We start from the raw sequence: 14,303 nt of genomic DNA, 5'->3' as shown, positions 1-14,303 counted from the left end.
TAAAGCAAAGTATTTGAATTGCAACACATAAATGGAGCTGCAGTATTTAAAATAATAGTTTATCATGTATTTCTTATGCATTAGAAAGCAATCTAGTCTTATATCAATGAATATACAGATTTTGTTTGAATTATAAAAAATAGAATTTAGAAAAACACTAACACATTTTAAACTACTGGGTTGACTTAATGTGCTAATACTTCCCAGCAAATATAGATGGCTAATATATTGAAGGATATAATCTGATATCACATAGGAAAAGGCACTATGAAAAAGTTAATTGGTAGAAGAACTGCACTAGGAGGAGACAAGAACTGCAGAAATATTATCATTTCCTAGCTGAGGGACTCAAGAAAGTCAGTGAAGCTCTTTGAGTTTCACTATTTAGAAAAACGTATCTTAAATGAACGGGATTTAAAAAAAAGGAACGCATGTGAAATCACCTTGTCCTGCCCATGTATATGGTAGGTGTTCAATAAGTGCCAGTTTCCCACTGCACAGAGAGCACTATGGGGATTCATGTTGACCAAACATTCTTGGATGAGCATACTGCACTCTGCTTAAAGTCATGATCAAATAGTGTCAATTTAGGAGTAGTAATTTTGCATATTATGATTGTTACAGACTATAGTACCTATATATGTTGAAGATAATTATATGAAAACTGTTTTGAGGATTTATCGTTTTGTCTTTCATACGATCTTGAAAAATAGAAAGAGGTATCAGTTATTATCTTGTTTTACATAGGAGAAATAAAAATATTGAAACATTGATGAAAACAGAGACTATTAAAAAAGGGAAAACTATTGTGAATAGTGCTGCAATAAATGTGCGTATGCAAGTATCTTTTTGTAGAACGATTTGAGTTCCTCCAAGTATATTCCCAATAGGGAGATTGCTGGGTCATATGGAAGGACAATTTCTAGTTATTTTAGAAATCGCCACACATGGAACCAACCATGTTGCCCATCAAAACTGAAATGGATTTTTAAATATGTTGTACATAGACATGATAGAATAATACCCAGTCATAAAGAACAGAATTATGGACTTAGCAACAACTTGGATGGATTTAGAGCCTACAATGCTCAGTGATTTATCACAGAACAAAGAACAGAGTACCATATGTTCTCACTCATAAGCAGACCCTGAACATTTACCATAATACCATAAGAAAGGGATTGGCAGTAGTGGGATACTGCCGGGGTTGCGGAGGAAGGGGATATACGACATCAATAAGCGTACCTGATCTGAAACCAGGCAAAGTGGGGAACAAAAGGAGGCCCAAACTTTACATGTATGGTGTCCACTTGTATACCTCCTGAATTGTGTCCCACATCTTTAAAATAATATATATATGAATATATATGAAACTATATATATATTCATGTAAATATATGAAAGTATACACACACACACACACACACACACACACACACACTATATCTGAAAACTAGAATGAGAACCCAGGTCTTCCATTGGCCAGTTCAGTGCTCCTTCTTTTGTTCTAACTAATGCCCAGTAAAACAGAGATAGAAATTTCATTCACAAGTTAGATAAAAAATAACTAACCCTCAAAGAGCAAGCCATTTACCTAGAAAAAGATGCTACTGCATACATTTCTATTTTTACTGATATAAATTTAATTTTTAGCTCCTTTTCTTTCCAAACAACAATCAAATTTAAGATGTTAGCATCCCTTTTAAGTTGGGTATTTGTAAAATCTAGTAACTGTTATAAATAATAATGTTAGCATGTCTTACTGCATTTTTAGGAAAAAAGGGTACAAGATAAACTGCTAATAATTTCTGAGCTATTTAAATATCCTTCAATATTATTTTAATATTTAATTTATTATTCTGGGTTACAGGCACAGAAACAAAGATGAGTAAGTATAGGTATTTCACCTTTCATGTGTTTTAAAACTTGTATGCAAATTTGATTATTGTATATTAAACATTATTTTGGCAGAGTCAGTAAGATAGTTTGTTATCTCAATGTGACTGTAACTTTCATAAATCTTAACCTATTTTTCTTAGCCCTCTTCATCTACTATTTTGGGGAGGGAAATGCAGATTTTTTTAAAGTATCTTCTAATAATTATACCATTAAATACGTTACATTTAAGTCAAAAACTGATTTTATATTTATAAGTAGCTTTTACAACACTAAATAGAAATTAAAATAAAATAAAAATGGCTATGCTAAAGGAGCACTTAAGTAAATAACTGAATATCACATTTGTACAACAGATTTTTTGTGGAAAAATAAGTGGGTTTTTTTCCCCTCTGGAAAATATTGTGTGTATCAGGTCCTATTATAAGCACTTTAGAATACATTTAGTTATCATAATAGTCCTATAAGATAATTACAACTATTGTCACTTACTAGGTGAGGAAGTTGAAATATGGAAAAGTTAAGATTTGCCCAAGATCACAAAGTTAAGGAGGGGCTGTGCCAAGATCTCATTCCGAGCTGTCCAGCTTTGGAGTCTGAGCCTGTGCACACTATTCTATATGCTGCCTAACTAAACAAAGTGTTTAAAAATGATGAAAAAACATTGACCGCCCCGATTTAGGCTTCCAACAAAAGTGCAGTTACCAATAACTGTTCTAAAAAGGCCTTAATTGTTTCCACAGACTAACAAACCACAAGCTGTTGTATGCAATGATTCTTTGTAAGTAACAGCTGCTCAGCTTTGTGCAATTTCCCACAAGCACATCAAAATTATATCAATTACGATTAAGGAAGAACATTATTTTGGATAATGTGACATTTGACAAGTGCTTTGGTAAATAAAGCATTGTCAAATAGCTGAAATATTAACACTTAGCTAAAACTTTTGTTTTTCTGTGCTTTTTAAAAAAGGTGTAAAACTTGTGTTTTTCTGTGTTTTTTTAAAAAGGTGTAACCTGTGAAATGGAAATCGATGAATGTTGGTCCCAGCCCTGTTTAAATGGTGCAACTTGTCAGGATACCTTGGGGGCTTATATCTGTGACTGTGCCTCTGGATTCCTAGGGGATCACTGTGAGCTCAACATTGATGAATGTGCCAGTCAGCCTTGTCTCCACGGAGGGCTGTGTGTGGACGGAGAAAACAGGTACGTTTCCTCTTACACTGGGCGATTGGCTTAGATGGAATTCATTGACCAAGAACTATTGTACCATTCTGGTGAATTTAGAGATCTCACATCCTCAGTTTAAAATGTTCCGATTAATTTATACTTTGATGAAAAGTCTTAAGATTCAGATTTTTCTTGCGACAGTTTAGAATTGTTTAGATTACAGAAAAGTACCAACTTTTCAATTCCATGAAATAGATAGGGAAGGTGCAAAAACAAAGCTAGAGATTATCCCTTGTGTGAATATAAGGTTGTATCTATATAATATCAATAAGCATACCTGATCTGAAACCAGGCAAAGTGGGGAATAAAAGGAGGCCTAAACCTTACCTGTATGATGTCCGCTTTTATATCTAATCCTAAATTGTGTCCCACATCTTTAAAATAATATATATATGAATATATATTAAACTAGATATATATTCACACACACACACACACACACACACACACACACACACACACACACACACACATATATATGAAAACTAGAATAAGAACCCAGGTCTTCCATTGGCCAGTCAAGCGACAACAGTAAATCTTTTAGAAATGTTATACAACTAGCATTGAAAAGAGCAGTGATATTATATTTTGTATTGAATTCCCATAGGTTTAGTGAATTGGGTGACTATTTTTGACAAAGCATATGGTGAGAAGTAGCTATGTGATTCTGCTGCAAATTGAAGTCTATCGTTGGCTTTCTGGCAAAAAAGAACAGCAATAAATTTTATCTCAATAAATTTTATCTCAATGAATATAATAAATTTGTGTAACAGTAATTTGAGTTCATGTAATTTTTTTAATGTTAAAGATGTGGGGTACAATTCAGGATTAGTTGTTGATATCAAATATCTTGTAAAAAACTTTCTAGTACACATTTAAGCCATAATACTGAATTGCCAAATGCATAATCATTTTTAATGATATCGTCACTTAAAATTATCTTCTTTTATCCTTCAACAGCACAGAGGAAGCCAAGATAAGCATTAATGTTTCCATATTTCAATAAAGAGTCTAGGAATAAAGAAGTGAGAAGACTCCCACAAGTTCACACATTTTATTCTTTGCAAAAGGAGGACCAGCATTCAATTTTATTTTATTTAGTAAAGAAAGCATAATTTTTCCCAAATCTAATTTCAAAGTGAATCAGAGTCAAAAGGAGTACAACAAAAGGCACATGGGCTTCACATATATCCAACAAAATAACGTAATTTTAAATAGAACAGTGTGGTTGTACATTTCTTCTGTAAAATATAAAACATAACTCTTAATCATATTTCATGTCCTGTCTCTGATTTTTAGTTGTATCCAAACAATTCTCTGATGGCATAAATCTACATTCCTGGAGACAGGTTACTTGTTAACAAAGAGGCAGACAGACCAGAATGAAAGTTCTGCATAAGCTCTCCTGAGGAAAAGAAAGAGGTCCTCTTCTCCACATTTTACTGCCTCCAGAAACCACCAGGCCAGAAATTACACAAAGTTTTTGATTCCAATATCAATGCAAACAAAGTAAGGCAAAAACTTTGCCACCTTTTGTTCCCCTCACTTTAATATGCCTGAATAATCTTTCCATTTTACCATTATTTCTCTTATTCCCTAAATTTTGAGAAAACAATAATGAGATCAAACTGATATGACCTAACTTTATTTTCCCACAAAAAATTAACACATTTGCTATGAGGTAAATGGGAATGTCAGAAACGGGAAAAAAGGTTCTTGCAGACAAAAGAGTTATACAAATGGAGTTTCTAACCATGAACTAAGATCCGCTAGCCAGCCAGCCAAGACCCTTGAGTACAGGGTTCTTGTTTTTAATGTCTAACATATAGTCGGTTTTTAGTAAGTATTTTTGATTAAACATATGAAATAGTGAATAGAAGATTTCTAGCCAGCAATTCATATAAAAGTTATAGTCAGTTATAACATTTGCTTTGGTGATAAATCTCACATAGTCATGGTAAACAGGACTCTGTTTTATAAAATTATAGGTAACCTGTCTCCAAGACCATCATTTTATCTAAGCTGAGTATGCAGATTCATTTTTTACAATCCTCGAAGAGATTCCACCTAAATTAAAAGCCCCCTCCTTAATAATAATAATGTCAACACCTTTCCCTATCAGGTTTATATTTTGGGACTGCCATATAATTCCACTCAGTCAGTAAATACTTTAATAATTAGAACTATCAAGACAAATATTCTTGTAATCTAAAAGTAAGAGAACATTATAAGTCACAGTTTATTTAATGAGGGCTTTTTCTGAGTTTTTCATAATTCATTATTTCATTTTTCATAAGGGACCTTATTAATGGGCTCTCTATATAGAAGAGTCCTATTATGGTATAAATTACTCGCTACTGCCTTAAAAATATTATTGATTTTGTTTAATACTGTTTAGTAGAAGTGTATGTAGTATTGGGGAACCCCAAAAAACCCAGAATTATCTTTTTGGAGGGCAGGCTCCTTGTAGTACAGTCTTCCTCTACTAGGTAAGTGTTCTAGAAACCTATTAGCAGTGTGCCAGGTAGTGTTGTTGTAAGAGGCTGCATTCGGCTTCAGTGATTTTTTTTCTTTTTTGGAGATTCTTTCAACGCGTTTGACCATTTCATGATGGATGAGTTACCAGCACACCTGCCCACACTGAGTGTTCAGCAGTTTTTGACCCAAAACAACATGATCCCCATCCCCTACTCCTCACCATTCACCCGATCTCACCCCGAGCGACTTTTTTTGTTGCTTCCCCGAATGAAAAATGTCCACAAAGGGAAACGTTTTGCCCAGGTGGAAAAGGTGAAACAAAAAACACCAGACACACTAAAAGGCATCAAATTTGATGAGTTCAAAAACGGTTTTGAGCAGTGGAAAAAACATCTCAGTTGGTGTATTGCATCAAGCGGAGAGTACTGTGAAGGTGACTGGGGTTTAAAATGTAAGAATAAATACACAATTTTTAATAAATACATTCTGGGTTTTTTGGGGTCCCCCTTTGTACCTTTAGATACTCAACATACTATGTCTATTCTTTATATGCATATTTAATTACCACAATAACCTTGTGACATAGGTACTATTGTATTCAATCTATGAAGAAACTGAAGTAAATAATCATGGTTTCAAAGAAATTTGCATGAAGCTGTACTATATTTTTAAAAAGATAATAATGATATTAATATGGAAACACATAATACAGTCAGTCCTATAGAGATTTTTCCCCAGAGTTTTTGAGGTTATTAAGACTGTGCCGTTAGTCTCAGCTTGATGGACAGATGAAGAGACAGTATAAAAATATCTTATCTCAATATGACCAAGAGTTGACGTGAAAATTTCATTTACTCTCCAGATATAGCTGTAACTGCACGGGTAGTGGATTCACAGGGACACACTGTGAAATCTTGATGCCTCTTTGTTGGTCAAAACCTTGTCACAATAATGCTACATGTGAGGATAGTGTTGACAATTACACTTGTCACTGCTGGCCTGGTAAGTGACAAAATACCTTCCACCAACTTTTATTTTTTGCTTAGAATAGAAACATTACTTACAGCAAATTAAACTAAAAATTCTTGTTAAATATTTTAAACCAATTATTTGTTCTAGTTATCCTGATTTAGTTTAGTTTTATTCTTCAGTGCTCACACATGCTTACTGCTATACTACATATTGTCTAAAGTAGTTGCTAAGTTGCCCAATAATCCAAACCCTCTAGGAGAAATAGAGAGGAATAAAATTGATGGAAAGAGGAAATTTAGCAGAGTCTTCGTGGAGAAAAATTCATTAGAATATGCTTTCTTTTTCTCTAAGATGTACTCTTAGACATCAGGAATATATAGAAACACATGGAACAATATTAAACTACTAGAAACTTGTCTTATAATTTACAGTCAGCCAACATGGTAATAATGTTGCTTATAGAAGATGTAGAATAATATTCCAGAAATATTCTCTTAGGCATTTGTAATGTAAATAAGGAGTTAATTAAATATAAACCATAACTAAAATTTACATTTAAAGGGTAATTAGACTTGAGTATAGAGAGAATACAAGAACAATGTGTAATGCTTGTGTTCAATTATAGGTCACGTGTAAATATTGATGCTAACTTTAGTAAATAAACTACTTGACAATCATTGATTATTGCATTATTACCTCTGGTCAACAACAGACCACATCTACCATAGTGATCCCAAAAAATTATAACGGAGCTGAAAATTTCCTGTTACCTGTTGATGTCATAGCTATCACAACATTGTAGCATTACTTACTACTCACGTGATTGTGGGGCTAACAGGTCATAGCCACTGAGAGAGGTTCCAGAAGAAGGCATTGTTATCACTGGAGATGACAGCTCCATGCATGTTATTGCCCCTAAAGAACTTCCAGTGGGTCAAGATGTGGGAGTATAAGAGAGTGATGTTGATGACCTAGACGCTGTGTAGGCCAAGACTATAGAGTATATTTGTATCTTAGCTTTTAAAAAAAAGTTCGAAATGTAAAAAAAAAAAAGATTAAAACTTATTAGAATAAGATATATTAAAAGAAATTAATATTACATATCTATTCAATGTGTTTGTGTTTTAAGTATTAATTTTAAATAGTCTAAAAATTTAGAAAGTTTATAAGGTAAAAAGTGACAGTAAGTTGTTTCATTTATTATTGAAGAAACATGTTTTTATAAATTTAGTATAGCCTAAGTATACAATGTTTACAAAGTCTACAGTACTGGAAAGTAATGTTCTGGCCTTCATATTCACTCACCACTCACTGACTCACCCAGAGCAACTCCCAGTCCTACAAGCTGCATTCATGGTAAGTGCCCTATACTGCTGCACCATTTTTTATCATTTATATCATATTTTTACTGTACCTTTTCTAAGTTTAGGTATATTCAGATACACAAATACGTACTATTGTGTTACAATTGCCTATACTATCCAATACAGTAACATGCTGTATAGATTTATAGCCTAGGAGCAATAAACTGAACATATAGCCTAGGTATGTAGTAAATTGTACCATCTAAGTTTGTGTAAGTATACTTACTTTATGATGTGTAAGTATACTTACTTAATGATATGCTAATGATTATTCAAGGTCTACTTTTATAAACTTACTGGTCATCTGTCTCCTTCTTTCTCCCTACTCATTTTATGATCTAAGAAAAGAATAAATCTGTGATTGGAAAAGAAACATGGAGACTGGAGTCAATCCAATAAGTAGTAGCTTCTGGTTGAAAGATACCCTATTGCCTAGGGAACATTTAACACCTTTAATTAAATATGGTTTGTAGTTTAAAAAAACTGAAAACATAAGTGGAAGTTTGGAATTCTGCGGCTTAAAAATCTATACATGTCATGCCTTTCCACTTCCAGATAATGAATAGGGAATACTTGCTATCCTTCGGTCAGCAACTTGATTTAAATACTGAAAGTCTTCCAAAAGATGTCCCACATTCTTGTCCACAGCCAACACTCATGAAGGGTCTTTATCCAGAAGCAGAGAGTGGAGTGGATGGTTTGGAAGTAGGACATGCCCACTATTTATTAACTGAGTGAATTGAGTGAGTTTCCTCTTAATCTTTAAGTTCTTCATTTGCAAAAGAGGGTTAAAAATACTTTACTTGTAGTACTGTTGTGAAAAACAAAATTATAAAAATAGAGCCTGGCACATATTAAGCATTCAAAAAAAGGCAATTATTACTATATACCAAGTTTCACTCTATGAGGCGAGAATTATGTATGAGAGAGGGAGTTTGTAATGAAGTCAGGCAGTTAAGAAGACTTACAAAAAAACAAAAAAAAACAAACTAGTAAACAAACAAAAAAACTATGGGACATGATGTTCATTATCTGGGGAATGAACCAATCTCCACAATATGCCCATGCAGTGAACATGTATATGTACCCTTTGATTCTAAAAAGAAAACAAAACAAAAAACAGTATATGTTCCATTCATTCATGGATTTCAGTGTCAACTATATATTTCAGAGATCTGGCAATTAAAAAAGCAGGGTCCTTTCATGCAATGAGCTTAAATTTTTGTAGGGAGACATGTGCCAAAATATAGATAGTACAATTACTGGTGCAATGAGAGACTTACTAAATTATTTAAAAGAGAATAAGGGAAGAAGAAGGGATTTGATCAGAGGCACCATTTTGGAAAATCTGAAAAATGACTGAGTATATTCCAGAAATATACTAATTGGTTATGTGACTTTGGACAAGTTACTTTATTGCTCTGAACCTCAGTTTCCTCATTCATAATATTCACATCATAGAGTTGTTTTAGAGATAAATCCAGTAATGTATGTAAAAGTCCTAACTTAGCCTAGATGATAGTAAGCACTAAATAAATGTCAAAATGAGGAAATCAAGTAGTCTATTACTTATTTAAGGAAAGAAGAACGGAAGGAGATTAAGAAAGAAGCAACAAAGGGTGGCAGCCACATATGGAAAAAAGTATGTCCAACTGTGGAATTTGAGTGATTGTTCGAAAATGCTGGTGGTAGAAAGATGAATCTGGGGAGCAAAAACTGAAGCCTGATCGCAAAGCTGTGTGTCAGTCCTGACCACTGTGGAGCAGAGAAGTAACATAATCTGACTTGCTGATTTGAAAGCTCTCTGGCTTAGTGGAAGATGATTGAGGAAAATAAAGCTAAAGTCAGGGAATCTAACGTGAGAATTCTACAGCAAACAAGAGATGAGCCTGTTTACCAGATCTAAGACGACAGTGGTTTGGGTGTAGAGGAGGGAGCGGTTAGTTATGAGAGTCATGGAGGAGTTGGAAATGATATGGGCTGTAAGGGTACAGATTTAGGACAGTTCTGCCTCTGGGTTTCTGTCTTGGGTTGCTGAACAGATGGTGATTGTATCTTTAATACAATGAGAAGATTTAACACTACAAACTATGTCAAAGAAAAGGAGACCATTCCTTTGGATCATGGAACCACTACCACATAACGCAATGACAAGAATCCACTGCTGTAATTGCCGAGGATTCTCACTGCAAAAGTAATTAATTAATTGCAAGAAGTGTCAGTCACCTTAAGTGCTCGTTTTTTCTTTTCTTTTCTTTTCTTTTTTTTTAAGTAGGAGTCTCACTATGTCACCCAGGCTGGAGTGCAGGGGCCCAGTCACAACTCACCACACCATCGAACTCCTGGGCTCAGGTGACCTTCCTGCCTCAATTTCCAGAGTAGCTGGGAATACAGACTCATGCCACCACGCCCGGCTGATTTTTTTATTTTTTGTAGAGGCAACTCTCACTATGTTGCCCAAGCTGGTCTTGAATTCCTGGGCTCAAGCAATTCTCCTGTCTCAGCCTCCCAAAGTGCTGAGAGTATAGGTGTGAGCCACTGCACCTGGCCTAAATGCTCATTTTTAAAATTTTCTTGATGCTCAGATGTGATTGAATTTCTTAGAAACAAACAAGAGAAGAACCTTGGGGACTTGATTTAGTATCATATTGTTTCTTCATATAAAGTTTTGTAGAAAAACTTGTTTAAACTATTGAATATATTGTTGACTGAAGGAGTCTATTTTTATGCATGGTTAAAGAGAGCAGCAAAGAAAATCCCACAGGGTCTCAGTGGTAAGGCAGGATTGGCAAGACTATAAATCAAGAACCTTCCTAATGTTCACGATTAGAATGAGATAATGCATGAGTCGGAAAAGCAAAAAAGGATTTATGATGGTTCTAAATTACTTCCTAACCTGGCTTATGTATCAGTCTTGAATCTTAGAATGAGTAGAAAATTGAAAATAGTTCAAGCATTCTTCAATAAGTCCACTGTAGCTCAACAAATACCAATTTATAAAATTTGTTGTAAAAACTATTATTTAATGCACTTGTATAACCTTAAGTATGAAATAATAGTATTTAAAAAGTAGACACTAAAGTGTAAGAGACTTTGAGGGGTCTCTGGGAGGGGATCACTTCAAAGGATTGTGGGATTTCGATCTGACGTGTTCTTTTAGTTCCTTTTTTTTTCTTACTGTATATTTCTTCCTTAGATGATTGAGAAAGGCACCAAGGGTCATATGTAATAAATATATAATACTTCTGAGCATCAGAATTTATATTGTGGTTATGATTTGATATATGACCTCATTCAGGTTTTTATTAAAATTACAAAATGAGCAATCATATTGTAGTCTCATTATTTGCTTATTAATAGTCACTTCTCTGGTTTATGTACTAAACTAGGATTATAATCTAAATTGCTATTTTCAACCACTGATTAGTATTATTGATTGAAGGTCTATTGTTTACATATTGCTCAGTACTGGAGTGGTTAAAAAATATAAACACAGTCTCTGTTTTTGTGAAGTTTACAGTCTGCTGAGGGAGGGAACTATACACACAAATAAGTACATAATTTAAAATTATTATAAGAGCAATGAAAGAGAATAATTTGGTGGCATGAGAGAAAACAAGGGGATCTTATTTAGTTCTGTCCATGAAGGAAAGTTAGTCTGAAAAAGTAATACAAGGTAAAGTCTAAAAACTGAATTAGAGTTAGCCAAGCAAAAGCTTGGGGGAGGGTCTTCTAGAAGAGAGAACAGCATTTCGAAGGCCCTGGGGTAGAAAATATTTAAGAGGAGTAAGAGGGAGCATGGTGTGAGATAGAAAATTTCAGGGGAAAAGGGAGCCAGATAATGCAGGGAATTTTTCGGTCATATTAAGGATTTTGAATTCTATCTTATGTGAAAGGGGAGGCCACTTAATGATTTTATAGTAAGGAAATACTATGATTTGATTTACAAGTTTCATAATTTTGGATTGTAACTTTTGTTTTAGAAACGTATTTCTCAGCAGAGTTAAGTGATACCACAAAAGTGAATTGTGTTGCTTTAAAATCTTTATGCATCTAACCCTGAATTGTACCCCACATATTTGAAATAAAAAATTTAAATAAGTGCATACCAAAAAATTAGAAAACTTTATACATCTCTTTTACCATCTCACAAAATAACTGACATCCCATTATCCATCAGCATTATATCTGCATCCCATGAAATTTACATTTTGGGACTAGCCCTACAAGCAATACGTATATACTCTTATAAACCAATAAGAAAAGCAATCTAATGAAAGAAACAGAAAAAAGATATTAAATCATCATAAAATGTTCAAAACTGTTAAACACAACAGTAATGGGAAAATGTAAACCAAAACAACAGTGAAGATATTATTTTTTAATACAACCAACTATGAAAAATTCTGCATTTGGTGATAGTAATAGTTGGCAAGGCTTTGGAGCCACATTCATACTCGTCCACCAATGGTAATATATATACAATGCAACTACTTTCAAGTTGTTCACCAGTCTTTATTAAAATAAAAAATGTTCATAATCTATAATTCATAAATACCACTTCTAAGCATAAACCCTAGAGTTATACTCAAACACTTACACAAACAGTCATTTATAATGATATTTATTGCAACACTGTAATAGAAAAAATGTATATAAAGCCAATAAAAGAGTGGTTAAGCTATGGCATATTCACATTCTGGAATACATGGCAGTAATTAAGAAGTATGAGTTAGCCAGGCTCGGTGGCTCAGCCTGTAATCCTGCGCTTTGGGAGGCTGAGGTGAGTAGATTGCCTGAGCCCGCCGGTTCGAGACCGCCTGGGCAGCGAGACCTCATCTCTACAATAAATCAAAAAATCAGCTGGGTGTGGTAGCACATGCCTGTAATTCCGGCTAGTCAGAAGGCTGAAGCGGAAGGATCGCTGGAGCCCAGCAGGCGAGACTGCCGTGGCTGGGAGCAGCCACTGCACTCCAGTCTGGGCGACAGAGTGAGACTCCGACTCAAAAAAAACAAAAACAGAAGTATGAGTTAGATCTCTATTACTAACATGAACAGATTGTGCAAGTGAGAGAATAAAGCAAGCGGCAGAAGGATGTATGATTCCGGTTGTTAAAACACACACACACACATCACACACACACACACAAATATGCACAAACTTTTTTTTTTTTTTTTTTACAGTTGCCAAAAAGCAAAAAAACAGTTCAGGTAGAAAACTTTTAGTTATATTTAATATTTTAATTTTGTACAAAGTAATAAATCATTTATGATGTACTGTTTTTATTCCTGGTTTTAATAAAATGATCCAGCTAAGTCGATGCAAATATAATCTATTATTTTGTCTCATTGTTAGGAAATAATCACTTACCTTTAATTTGAGTTTTATGGGATGAATTTGGGTCTGTTTATGTGGATACTTACTGACTTTTCAGCTATTCTCTTGAAAAATATTTATTTTTTAAATAAAATATGAACAATAATTACAAAATTGGAGCCCTGCATTAAAATGTTCAGGTTAAATCCAGGTTATCCTGTGTCTCATTTTATTCGAAGCCTTATTAATGAAGTCTTTCTAAAAAATGTTTGGCCAAAATTATACAAGTGATTCATTGCTGCTACTATTTGCTTCTATAGAAGCCTTCTCTTACCAAGTTCTCCTTGCTAGCTTCTTAAGGGCAGGCACATCTACTTGTTGCTTGATGTCAGTACAGTAGTCAGCTGCCTTTCAGGCATATCATCTACAATTTAATAGCTTTGACTCAGCAGCTTCTCTGAACTTTTATACTGCAGGATACACAGGTGTCCAGTGTGAGATCGACATCAATGAATGCAATAGTAACCCCTGCCAGTCTAATGGGGAATGTGTGGAGCTGTCCTCAGAGAAACAACATGGACGCCTTGCTGGGCTGCCTTCCTCATTCAGCTACCATGAAGCCTCAGGTTATGTTTGTATCTGTCAGCCTGGATTCACAGGTGAGGCCAAGGAAACAGGAAATGACTTAACTTTCTGGTATTTTATGGCAGATCATGAATCTAACCAAATGGTATATTAGCAGTAAAACCTGTGCTGTTTCTCTGTTGCTATGGTGCAAAGGGTCCCCCTTGTGGGCATGAAAAATAATTTTCTTTCAAGTATGATTCTTCAAATCATAAGGGAAATATTAAAAATAGGGATAAAAGAGGTATGAAAGGGGAAATATTTTTATACATTATCCTGGGAATTGACGAGCATCTCAAATTCTTTACCTTATAAACAGAAAATGTTGGAATTTTATGTTATTAAATTTGATAATGATGTTGCATTTTTATGATAAACACATTTTCTTTAAAAATTTATTGCACTTCTTTATATATACATTGG

The 14,303-nt window shown here is 34.2% G+C and overlaps 1 protein-coding gene across 1 annotated transcript in view; it reads left to right on the top strand.

Annotated features, from left to right (window-relative positions):
• LOC103273016 (protein crumbs homolog 1-like) overlaps positions 1-13,995 on the top strand; it is a 118,642-nt gene extending 104,647 nt beyond the window's left edge. Inside the window, exons 3-5 of the mRNA XM_008070482.1 lie at positions 2,906-3,101; positions 6,466-6,605; positions 13,733-13,995. Coding sequence (XP_008068673.1) covers positions 2,906-3,101; positions 6,466-6,605; positions 13,733-13,995 — 599 coding nt within the window. The remainder of the gene's footprint in view (positions 1-2,905; positions 3,102-6,465; positions 6,606-13,732) is intronic.
• Positions 13,996-14,303: the final 308 nt, after the last annotated feature.

Source organism: Carlito syrichta, unplaced genomic scaffold (genome assembly GCF_000164805.1).
Source record: "Carlito syrichta isolate Samal-C Ts95f unplaced genomic scaffold, Tarsius_syrichta-2.0.1 Scaffold313445, whole genome shotgun sequence".
Taxonomy (NCBI): Eukaryota; Metazoa; Chordata; class Mammalia; order Primates; family Tarsiidae; genus Carlito; species Carlito syrichta.
This window is presented reverse-complemented; position numbering and strand designations above follow the sequence as displayed.